Raw genomic sequence first — 13015 nt, forward strand, 5'->3', positions numbered from 1 at the left:
GTTCATACATGACTGCACATGGATATATTGCTCTTTGGGGTGATGTAAGCCATGTGCAACAAGCCTCCCTCTGACACTCTTCAGCTTGCCTCCACTACCCTTGAGACTTTATAGAGAGACATTGGCTTGGCACCGTAAAAAGACTAACCACATGAGCCTTTACCAGCCATGACAATTCAACCAGGAGGATGAAGGCTTGGAGTCAGGAGTTGGCTGCCATCAGCCAGCCATGCCGCTTGGACACATCCACCTCCCTTAATCCCTGCCTCTGACTGCCCGATGGCAAATCACACAGAATAAACACCAGCTCCAGACCTTGCCGGGGTCTCGACGTTATGAGACCCATGAGTCAGGGAGCAAAGCTGCTGCTGTGTGGGGCTTCACCATAGAGAGGAAAACATACCTGAACATGGTTGTCATCCAATTGCCTCATGTTTATGAGGGTGTCTCTTTAGTCAGCCACTTGTGCTGACCTTGAACTCCACCCACCCAAAAAGACCTTCCTCCCGCTTCTAGGTTTCGCAGTTTTAAATCGATTGTGTTGCATTATTGTTACTGGAAAACTGGTGCGTGTTAGTTTTCAGACTCACCCCACTACCTTCTGCCCTCCCTCTGTCACTCACCAACTTCCCGCATCCCCCTTGACCCACCCAATATCACAATTCCTTGCCTCTCTGTCATCCTTGAACCTCCCCACCATTTCCCTGGACCCTATTACCATCCACCTCCGCATGCCTTCCCTCCCCTCATAGCCTACACCCATTATTGTCCGCATGCCCACCCTGAACCTTCCTGTTATCTGAGCCACCTGTGTAGGTCGCTGCCTGGACCTCCCCCGCGAAACCTTCACCTACCTGACTATCACACTGGACCTGCCACCCTACCACATCCCACTCCCCCCTCTGACTGTGACTGTTCCTCTGCACAGTACTGTCAGTTCAAACCGCAGGACCCCACCATCAACAACACTGACCCCGCCCTCTAGGACCAGCTCTCTCCAACTGCCTTTGCCCATAAATCCCCCTTTCCCACCCAGCCATAGGACCCAACATAAAGGGCCCTTACCTGCATCCCACGTCGCAGCACCCTCGCATTCCCCCCACTGCCACCCCTGCTTCCCGGAGAGTCTTTTCCTTCCCCAGACCCTCTCCCCCTACTTTCACCCTTAGCCTCCCCTGTCTGCTCCAACCTACCACCCACCCCACCCCCTACCCTCAGCCTGCCACCCATACCCAGCCTTCACACAGCTTGTCCTAACGGCACCCAATATGTGTCAAGTTGAGTGGTCCCCATGAAGGCCGAAGCAGTGTTTACTCGTCTCAAAGTCATGGAAGAAGTGAAGCTCTCCAGGTGCACGGCGCTTATATACAGTCATAAAAATGAATGTTCTGATTTCTCGCCGGTGGGGAGCTTAAACCTGGCTAGGTAGCCTTTTAATGAGAATGCATGACATACTAATGTATGCAAAAGGCCTTCCCAACATTGTGCATCAGGAAACTCAAACCGCCTTTAACCCACCTTCAAAGTCCTGAGTACAGAATTCCTACAGTTCATCCTGTCATCGGGAAACTGAATTTTGGCCTCATGCCAAATTAAGACACCCCACCCCCTCCCCGCCTCCCAGGCTCCCCACTGCTGACAGGACCGGAAGATTCCCAACAGTGGAGCAAAAAGAGGTGACACTCCCAGATTTCAACTGATGCTAAACTTGTAAAGTAGAACAAAAGCAAAATACTGCAGGTGATGGAAATATGAAATAAAAACAGAAATACTCAGCAGGTCAGGCAGCACCTGTGATGAGAGAAACAGAGTTAACATTTCAGGTCAGCATCATTAACTCTGTTTCTCTCCACAGATCTGCCTGACCTGCATTGTAAGGGTAGAAATTCAGTTTCTGCACTTGCCAGCTTGTGATTTCCCATTCATTCACCTCAGAATTGCTAATAAATGCAGAGGCAGAACCTCTATCCTGCAGTCTGAATGCACCTTTATTCAAAGGGTGATTTGATGGAATGAAAATTGGTGTAGTACTGATAGTTTTAGGATATTTTCAGAATGGTATTCTGTTTGTTAAGTGATAGTGACTTCTAGTGCCTTTGAGTAAGTACTGCACCCAGCCTTTCTAAATGCTTTGTGCTGTTAGAAATTTCAGTCGGAACACCCTGCAACAGCTTCAGCCTGCTAACTTCTGAAGGAATACGCCAGTGGACTTTTGATTCTGGACTCTGGACTCACATGAAACCAGAACTCTTATTTTTACTGTGGTCTTGCCTGTACCCCTTTCTTTCCCTTATTGCTCTTTTATTGTATGAGTGCAAAAGGGGCGGACATGGTGAAACTCCTTTCCCGCATCTTGTGTGTGGGTAAAATAAACCAACTCTCTTATTTTAATCTTATCTCGAGTTTGCTGTGGGGTTATTATTAGAGGATTGGATCACTCCAAACTGAAGGGTTGGGGAAAACATGCCACTACTTATAAAGGGAGAAATCAAAAACACCTTTCTGTTTACTGACAGGTTGTGAGTGAAGAACCCAGGGCTGTTCAAAATAATCCCCCTTAGGTCCGTAACAGAAATTAGGGCCTCTACTCCAGGAAAACCCGGTTTGAATTTAGCCAGAGTTCAAAATTTTACGAGCCTGAATTGGATGCTGAAAGAAACCGATTGGAAGCTGAAGAGGGAAAGTTCAGTAGCTGGAACTAATCTTAAGACAAGTGACTTACCACAGCAAATTCTTTCTCCTAACACTAAGAAAGTGGCAACATTTGATGTTCAAATGTTTGTTTATCAAGAGAATCTAAGCGGGAAAAGTTTGGAGACCCTTAGCACGGATCAGTTAAAGATTGTAGTTAGGGAGAGACAGTTCAAATTGACTGAACTAATCCTGGCGTTAGTAGAACATCTGAATCTGACATTACCAGTAGAACAGTCAGATGAAAGGCTCAATCATGACTCCGAATCCCCTATCCTAGCCAATTTCGAGCTGGAAAAGTTTAAGTTGGAGCTAGAGTTTAAGGAGAGGGCAAGAGAATGAGGGGGAAGAGAGAGCAAGGGCACAAGAAAAGGAAAGAAAATTCCAGCTTTGAAAATTGGAAATGGAGCTAGCAGCTCAAAGCGAGAGAGAGAGAGCAGACAGCTAGCCGCTGCAAGGGAAAATCTCTCTCTACCCGGTAGCACCCCCATCCCCTTAAACTGAAACCACTTTCTGAGGCCTTTAAGTATGTGAGATTCATTCCTAAACTTTGAGAGTGATGTGGAGTAATTTTTTTTTTACCACCTTTGAGAAAATAGCAGGACAGCTAAAATGGCCCTCAGAGATCTGGACATTTTTAATTCAAGGGCAGCGGTCAGGGAAAGCCCAAGGGTCTCCATGATGTCTTCTAAGGTGTCCCTAAGTTATGAGACTAAGGCTGCCAACCTAAGTGCCAATGAGTTAGTCCCAGAGGCATATTGCCAGCAATTCTGGAACCCTCGTAAGAAGCCAACCCAAATCTACATTGAATTTGAACGGTTGAAACAAATCACATCTGACCGATGGATAAGATCTCTAAAAATCCCACGCACCTATGAGGGGCTCCATGATCTAGTACTGTTGGAGGAAATCAAAAATTGCCTACACTCCCACCTATGAATACACCTAGAGGAGCAGAGAATCCTCAAGCCAGGGTGCAGCAGACAGCTATGGTCTCACCCGTAGGCCTATAAACTCAGGCAGACCCTTTCCAAACCATGCCCATGAGCACTGGAAAGAGAAGCAGGGTGATCTAGATAGGAAAGGGCCCAACCAGAAAAGAAAGCACAAAAGAGGGTGCAGGAATCCCTCCACTGCAGCCCAAAAGGAGTTGTGTTCTCATTGTAACAAAATAGGCCAGTCTAGACCCAAATGCTGGTGATTGGAGAGGCAAGCCAGTTGGCCTAGTAGGGCATCACATGATTGGTCCCCCGAAGGACGCCCCAATGGGTCTTGCAGCAAAGCAGGCAGAGCTGCTCGCTACAGAAACTTAACCCTTCTGAGAACATGGCACTCTGTGTGTCTGAGCCAGGCAAACTCCCAGAGAGTTTCCAGAGTTTCGTCCATTCAGGAACAGTGTCCCCCTACCCAAAATGTGATCAAGTCCAGGGTACTGCTCCAGGAGACGGGAGCCACTTAGTGCTTAATTTTGGAGGGAAACCTAAACCTGCCCCCCCCCAAACCCCCGCCAGCACTGACCCCTGAGTTCTCCCAGAAGACCAAAGCTCTGAACAGTGTAGTGGGAATATGATCTGTGTTTGCACCCCTCCATAAGGTCCACCCAGAATGTGACCTTGTTTCAGGCCCTGTAGCAGTAGGAATTGTCCCTAAACTACCAGTAGCAGGAATTGATTTCCTCCTCGAGGGGGCAGTGGTGTTTGAGAGGACATGGAACATGTTAGGAGGAGCATCCCTTCCAAAGCCAAAGACCCCAGCCAGGAAGCTGATTGATTTTGCTGACTCTATGACAAATTTAAATGTGGAGCAGGAAAGTTTCCTATTTGGACCAGGAAGCGTGAGGGTGATGCTCCACATAGTTGATAAGCCTCCCAGAGGTACAGCAAGATCTGACCATTTGCCAAAGGGCAGTAATACCCCAAAAGATACTGAACCTATCCTGGAAGTGACCAGCAGAGGGACCCCAACCAGACTGAACCCCATGCTCACCCGCCATCATGCAGAATTGCCAGACGACCGGACAGAGTGAACCGCCCCCTTCAAAATGTTCCATAACCCCCAACAGGCTACAACCCCGTAGCCTAATCTGTATGCAGGAGAGGGCCCTGCCAGAAGGCCATTTTCCTGTCATCCCAGTCCAGAAAGGTTGGCCCAACTGGCCACATGTTGCTGTGCCACCAAAAGTACTGGAAGTTGGAACTCTCCAGTTGTGCTAGCGCCCAAACCAGAATTCCCTAAAGACGTCAAGGTCCCTTTAAAACACCTCACTCTCCTGACCCTCAGCTGAACCCCTGTTTCTGTGTCTGAACACCTGAGCGCACAGGTTACCAAAGTGGATAGGCAGGAGCTAGGCTGGATAAGAGTAGCTCAGCCCTATGATCCCAGGTCTGGCACCTACAGAGTGAGATTTCCAGCACTCTCCTGTAGATTGCCCGCAGCACCTTGACCATCACTCGCCCCCTGAGCGCTAGCCACCCTGTAAAACTCCCAGATCCTTTCGAAGATACTTAATCGGGCAGCTGGAATGCCTGACCACCCCCCCTCCCACCCCTCCCCAACAGAGGGAAGTCAGAACTCTAGCACCGAGTGAACCTCCGCATGCAGCAAGGAACTGCCATTTCCCCTGCTAACCGTGTGTCAAATGAGCCACTATGAATGAGGCAATGCCTTTATTCTCCTGCCCTTCGTATTCTTCCTTTCCTCAGACCACATTGAATAAAAACTGAGATGCAATGGCTGAAAGCAAATTACTGCGGATGCTGGAAATCTGAAATAAAACAGAAAATGCTGGAAAAGCTCAGCAGGTCTGGCAGCATCTGTCGAGAGAGAAAAACAGAGTTAATGTTTAGAGTCCGTATGACTCTTTATCAGAGCTATGAAAAAGAATCATACTGACTCAAAATATTGGCGGGATTTTCTGCACCCACCCGCTACCACGATCGTCCAGTCCCACCGCAAGTAAATGGACTTCTGGCTGGGGCGCCGTCTCGCCTGCAGGGAGTCCGGCCCGCGATGGGGCCAGAAAATCTTGGACGTTAACTCTGTTTCTCTCTCCACAGATGCTTCCAGATCTGCTTGTTTTTCCAGCATTCCAATAGTTTCAAATATTTTTATATTTGAAATGTAATGCAATTCATTTCATTTTCTCCAATGGGGGAGCTGTGCCCCGTCCAGAAGACAGGAAGGAAAAAGACTGTCTATATAATATATACGTCAACCTGGCTACTTTCTAAAATTATTGTTGTTATTTTTTAAAATTGGACAAGGCTTTACCCTGACTAGTCAGGACTCATACCAGAAGAATTTTTAACTTTCAGACAAACCGCAGAGACTCGTTAGCTCTAAAAAGGCAGTAATACACCAGCTCCCTACCCCACCCCCTGCCCGGAACTACACAAAATCTCTTTACATTTCTAAAGAAGAATTCTAGCCACCTGAGATGGCATGTCTGCCAAGGACAAAAGGGACCCTGACTCCTTTATTAACCATTTCAAGATCCCAGACCTGGGAAAATACATCCTTTGACCAAGACCCAGGAAAAGAATTGGGAGGCATGTTTCATGACATCCCTCAAGCTGCTAGAACCTGTAATATTACCATGTGGAACTGAACATGGGAAGTCTACTATTTTGCCATCCAACAGGTAACAGCAGAAGGAACTCTGTCCAGGTCAATGGCCTGACCCTCATTTACATTGTAAACTACTGGAACCTTGGAACATTTGTATCTGTGCCTTCAAGACTAATTCATCTCTAAGTGCCTTCTCCCATTGTGGAAGTCCTCACTTCTGGAAAGTCGGATCACCCTGCAACAGTTTCAGCCTTCTAACCTCTGAAGGAATACGCCACTGGACTTTTGATTCTGGGTTCATATGAAACCATAACTCTTATTTTTGCTGTGGTCTTTCCCTCCACCCCTTTCTTTCCCTCATTTCTCTTTCATTGTATGAGTGCAAAATGTGTGCAAATTGAGATCTCTTCCCTTTCCCGTGTTTCGTGTGTTTGTAAAATAAACTAACCCTCTTATTTTACCTTATCCGAGTTTGCTGTAAGTTTCTTATTAGAGGATTGGATCACTCCAAACTGAAGGGTTGGGGAAAATATGCCACCACTTATAAAGGGGAAAATCAAAAATCAAAAACGCCTTTCTGATACAGGTGGGTGGTGAGTGGAGAACCCAGGGCTGTTTAAATTAATCCCCCTCCGGTCCGTAATACGTTCATCATATTTGCTGTGTATTTCCAGCATCCTTTTGTTTCATTATGGGAAATTCTGGAGTCTTTTACAACCTGAAGGTCGAGCACTCCTTTAACAATGGAAAACTGATTGAAGGATTGCTTCTCAATATTATCATCTCCCTTTTTGACATCATAATTTAATTTCTTTCTCCGAAGAATATTTGTTTTCCTTTTATCTCGCCTCACAATTCACATTCTGAAAGTTTTGCCAAAAAATATATATAAAGGGCTGCATAAAAAACATTTCATTTATGGAGAACCTTTTTGCAACAGGTAAGTGGGTGATTTTATTACCACTTCTGGTGGGCCTGCGGCAGATTCAAGATTGTTTAAAGGACATTGGTTTCTGATTACCTTATGTTTTCTAAATGCAGACAGCAACCATGAGGATATCAGTCAGCCAACTAGAGTCGTTCAAACTCATTCCTACAGAAACTGTGAACCTGTTGAAATGTCATATCAAACTGGACACCTTCAACCTGCTATAAGAGTAGCAGATTTACTGCAGCACATCACACAGATGAAATGTGGCAAGGGCTATGGCTTTAAAGAAGAGTACGAGGTAACTCCAAAGTTATATTCTCAAAATACACTTTTAGAATGCTGCTTGGAGTGAAGGATCCTCTCTTAAAATGAAAGGTCCTAAAATTACAGTGTGTACTATAGTGCCTCCAAGGGATGAGAAAGAGAAATTTAAGGTGAAAACATTAAAGAGTATTGATCCCATTTTGCTTGTAGGGAACATTATGGCAATGAAGGTAAAATGAGCCAACCAGAGTAAACAGAGCTTTGTTTCATTTTTGTCACAATGGCACTATGTGTTGGTGCTCAAAATTGGCTTTGCAATGTTGGGATTGTGTCAAGATATGCAAGAAATCACACTGCACAGCTGGAAAACAAAGACTAAAACTTCTCAATAGTTGGTTCAATTTGTGTCAGTTCAGTTTTAGAATTCTGTTGATGATCCATCGTCACATTAATTTCCTTGAATATGATTAACTACAAGCAGACAGGACCTAGAAATTATCGTTGGCAATATTACCAGACATGTTTGTATGACACTGCTTGAAGGAGGCAATAGAGAAATATCGTCAACAATTTGTGATTTCCAGATAATATTATTGAGTTAGATATAATAATCAAAACTAACATTGCAATAATTTTAAGTCCACACTGAACACAATATACTGCAGAGTGACACTGTAATTAGTCTGAAAAAAAAGCGTTTCTATCAGATCATTTACTAGGTGATGCTAGAAGATCAATAATATGCATTACCTGAGATCAGTGACTGTTGAAAAGTGTTATAAAAAGAGCTGAGCCTTTCTTTCTTTCATATACTTTCAAAAAACCTCATTGTATTTTGTATGTAGTAAAATATATTCCGTGCATTTCAAATAAAGAATCTGGTAAAATCACAAATTACTCAACATACACTCATAATTTATAAATGAATGTGGAAAATGAATATGCAGTTACCTTGTAAGCTCAGGCAGAGCTATTTGTCATGTAAGGGTAAATTGACTCACTCCACGTTCCCAATAGGAAGCTCTGCTTGCTGGAATCAAGGGTTTTGGGGAAAAGGCAGGAAAGTGGAGTTGAGGATTATCAGAACAGCCATGAATGGCGGAGTAGACTCGATGGGCCAAATGACCTATCTCTACTCCTACATCTTATGGGGCAGGCTCTTCCGCCTGCTGGGTGGGCTGGTGGAGAGCAGGCACAGGCAGGCGTGGAGCCGATCGCTGCCCACGACTGGCTGCACGCTGCCATTTTATGTTGGCAGGCCAATTAAGGCCCACCCAGCGTGACGCATGCCCGGTAGCACTCAGCACTACCTGTGCAGGCAGGGGGAGGAGGGAGAAAGAGCACAGAAATCTCCCTGAGGCACAGAGCTCATGTGACAGTGTCAGATGAGCTGGGATATGTTTATGAAATGTATGAAAAATATTTATAAATTTAATAAAACCTTCATGAAACCTCATCTTGCCCGCGGATGAGGTTTCATGAAAAACACAAAGGCCGCTTGGGCTCTTTGCCTGCCCGCCAACCTTAAAGTTGGTTGGGCAGCCCTGTCAATTATTTAAATTACTCTCCTAATGGCCTTAACAGGCCTTTGACAGTTCGGCAGGTGCGCAGCCACCACCGACGCGTGCCCGCCGAACAGATCAGCATGAGATCGAGATGCACGCCCGATGTCACCACGCATCACATTACGCGCCGGCTTGTGGAGCCCGCCACCATACGCCAAAGAGAAAGTTCTGTCCATGGTCTTATTATGGATCTTGACAATTGGCACCTCAGTGTTGCATCCCTGCCTTCAATTCACACTCCCTTAAAACACAATTCTCTGATGGCAGTATAGAACCAATCAATTTACACAATAATTACACTGGAATTTTCTTTTATACAATTCCTGCATACCCTGAATATTTGCAAGGACGAGATGGCACAATCAAAATTGGGAAGCAGCAGGGTGGCACATAAATGATTGCCAACACACTGCCTTAATCATTTTACAAGCAGAAATTTATGGAAAGATTTTCTAATTTAGCTCTGTTGGTGAGGAACCTCACCTGCTGGGAGAAAATATTGCAAAGTTTGGGACACACTGCAGATGTTTTTCCAATCATGCATAGTGGGCAGGTAAATTTGTAATATATAATTCTGCAAAACAAGGCTCCCTGCCTGCACTATGGAACTAGAAGGCTATCCATTAATATCTAGAAAAGACTGTTTGTAGATGAAGTGTAAGTTTTTAGAAAAATAATTGCCTGATTCTGTGGTGTAAATAAAGACTGCAGTTCTGTTAACACCAGTGAAAGATTACAGTCAACAACAACAATTATACTTATATACCACCTTTTATGTAATAAAACATCGCAAGGGTCTTCACGGAGCATTATAAAACAAAATATGACACCCTGCCACCTAACAAAATATTACATCAGATGAATAAAGGCCTAACCAAAGAGGCAGGTTTTAAGGAGGAAAGTGAGGTAGCGGGGCGGAGGGAAATCCAGAACTTGGGGCCTAGGCAACTGAAGGTGCGGCCACCTATGATGGAGCAATTAAAATCAGGGATGTGCAAGAGGCCAGAATTACAGAAGTGCCGATATCTCGGAGGATTGTGAGACTGGAGAAGATTAAAGAGATAGGGAAGGGTGAGGCCATGGAGGAATTTGAAAACTAAGATCATAATTTTAAAATCAAAATGTGACTTGACCAGGTGTCAATGTAGGTCCATGTGGTGATAGATAAACAGCACTTGGTTTAAGTTAGGACAGGGGCAGCAGAGATTTGAATGATCTCAAGTTTATGAGGGTTAGAATGTGGGAGACCAACCTGGAGTGTGCTGGAAGAGTCAAGTGTAAAGGTAACAAAGACGTGAAAGAGGGTTTTGGCAGCAGATCAGCTGAGACAGAAATGAAGTTGGGCAATGTAATGGAAGTAGAAATAAGCAGTCTTGGCGATGGTGTGAATATGTGGTCAGAAGCTCATCTCTGGGTCAAATATGACACCAAAATTGAGATCAGATTGGTTTGGTCTCAGGCATTAGCCACAGAGAGTGATGGAGTCGGTAGCAAGGGAATAGATTTTGGAATGAGGACTGGAAACAATGGCTTCAGTCTTCCCAATGTTTAATTATAGGAACTTTCTACTCATCCTGTACTGAGTGTCAGATAGACAGATAAACAGTCTGATAATTTATTAACAGTCAAGGAGTTGAGAGAGATAATTAAATTTTTATTTTGTTTTATAAAAATAAGTCATCTCCCTGAGGCAACTCTGTGCCTCAGAGATATTTTCAAGCGCTCATTCGTGCACATGTGCGAAGTTCGCGCTCAGCCCACTTGCCCTCCTTTGCCTGCCCTCACCGCCGCCGCCGCCGCCCCCCCCCAGCACAGGCAGCACTGCAGCTTACATTTCACACTGGGCAGTCCTTAATTGGCTTACCAGCATGAAATTACAGTCCCACCCCAATCGCAGGCAGTGGTCGGTTTCCCGGATGCACCCGCCCACCCACCAGGGGCAAAATTCTGCCCCTTGTTTTCCATTATTAATTCCCCAGTCTCATCCTGTAAAGGACTTCCTTATTTTCCTTGCTATTTCTTATCTCTATCCAAACTGAATCTTACATTTTGATCCTGCAAACCAAGATCCTTTCTCACTACTGTACTAATTTCACCCTTGATTGACAGAGATACCCCACCTCCTTTCCTTTCCTTCCTGTCCTTCTGAAATGTCAAATCTGTTATTGTGGGTTTATCTCAGGATTTGCTGGCTCTTTACTCTAGAAGAGATCTTGCTGGAGGCAATGAACTTTTGTTCAAAAACACATATTTACATGCTAACTATTTACTCTTTTAAATAAGACAAAGACATAGCTGGAGCTACTCTCTGAGATGCTTCACACTCAATCTCATCTCTCAGTGAGTGACATCACTGTGACATAGCTCCTTATACACATGTTCAGTTGCTATCATTAGAGTTAACCCTTTACTCTATATCTCCCTCACAGTCTTTATCCCCATACCATTATATACACATTCTCCTACACCTCCCTCAAAAGTCTGTTCTCTTAAAGGGAACCTCTCTTCGGTGGCTTCCCGAGTCTTCCTGAATGGGTGTGGAACTCCCTCTGAGATAGATGGGAATCCAGTTGCTCTGAGATCAGTTCATGGGGACTGCTACTCCTGGTTTCCTTCATTTGTGTTTCTGTAGGTGTGACATTCTTTTGAGGTTCTGGGTATCCTGCCCATGCTGTTATTGGTTTTATGTCCATTGAAATAAGGGCATCTGTTCCTTCGAATGATGCCTGACTGTGCCTTCATCTCAATTACTGTACCAGCACGGTTCTGGTCTCTAATCCATACCCTGCCTCCCCTTCCAAGAATCGGAAGGTCCTGAGCCCTAGGCCTCTGGTCAAATGTATGAGCTTGACTCAATCAGTAGGCTTCTTCCTTCTTCCTATCTCGATTATGGTCTTCCACCATGACATTAGTTAGCAAGGTATGGGCCAGGAAAGGAAGTTGGGTCTTTCTCCTGTGGCCCATCAGAAGCTCGCATGGAGCAAATCTATTATGTAATGGTGTGTGGTGATAACTAAGCAGTGTGAGCTCAAAGTCGTCATTCTTCTTCAGTAGGCTTTTATAGTGCATACTCGTCGCTGAGCTTCTCTGTTAGACTGAGGGTAGTCTGGGGAGCTTGTGGCATGCACAAATCCATACAATTCTGCAAAGGTTTAGAAGCGCTCATTGACAAATTGTGGCCCATTATCAGAGATGACAATCTCTGTAGAGAACCTGTGTGGAGAACATTTTCTTCAAGTAGGTAATAACTGCTTCAAACATGAAGCCATATAGCTTTTACACCTCTATTCAACATAATAATAGGCTACTGCTATAAGAAATATTTTCCTTTATTGTCAAACAAATCCATACCAAAGTGTTCCTCAGGCCTTGGTGGGAAGGAGGAGGGCAAAAGTGGGTGTTTCTGCTCCTGTCTGTGAATGGCACAAATGACACAGTTGGAGACCATGGAGGGAATCGTCCCAGATTTGCACTAAGTGCAGTAGCTGGCATGAAAGACGATGTTTTACCCGGCGGCTGCAATGGTGGCTTTTCACACCATATCGTCTGCTTCCTGCCTTATTAATTATGCAGCCACAGGAAACATGCCATCTCCCTGGCAGATGGCCTCTGAATCGCCCGCCACACCATCACCACACTGTTTCCTCACTCTGGGTGCCATATCTAAACTGCAGCCATGCATACAGTTCTCAATTCTTGCAGCCCAGGACTGCTCCAATGAGAGACATGGCCCTGAAAGCCGAGAAGAATTCAGTGACCCATCACTGAAATGCCTTTTGGGGGCCCACCATGATGTCCTCCACCCCGACTCCAGCCTCAAGAAGTCCAGCAATCTCACCACTCCAGCTTGGGTGGTGGCGGCAGAGATGGTCAGTGTCAACGCTGCATGCAAGATGTTGGCCAACCAGTGCAGAAAGAGGATGAATGATCTAATCCATGCCGCCAGGTTAAGGCAACCAACTCATCACTCTAAACTCACACACTCATAAGGCCATCA

The 13015-nt window shown here is 45.2% G+C and overlaps 1 protein-coding gene across 1 annotated transcript in view; it reads left to right on the forward strand.

Moving 5' to 3' along the window:
• Positions 1-13015, forward strand: part of ptprt (protein tyrosine phosphatase receptor type T) — a 1444026-nt gene that overhangs the window by 1278407 nt on the left and 152604 nt on the right. Inside the window, exon 18 of the mRNA XM_041204432.1 lies at positions 7300-7487. Within this exon, the coding sequence (XP_041060366.1) occupies positions 7300-7487 (188 nt within the window). The remainder of the gene's footprint in view (positions 1-7299; positions 7488-13015) is intronic.

This window comes from Carcharodon carcharias, chromosome 14 (assembly GCF_017639515.1).
Source record: "Carcharodon carcharias isolate sCarCar2 chromosome 14, sCarCar2.pri, whole genome shotgun sequence".
NCBI classification, from domain to species: Eukaryota; Metazoa; Chordata; class Chondrichthyes; order Lamniformes; family Lamnidae; genus Carcharodon; species Carcharodon carcharias.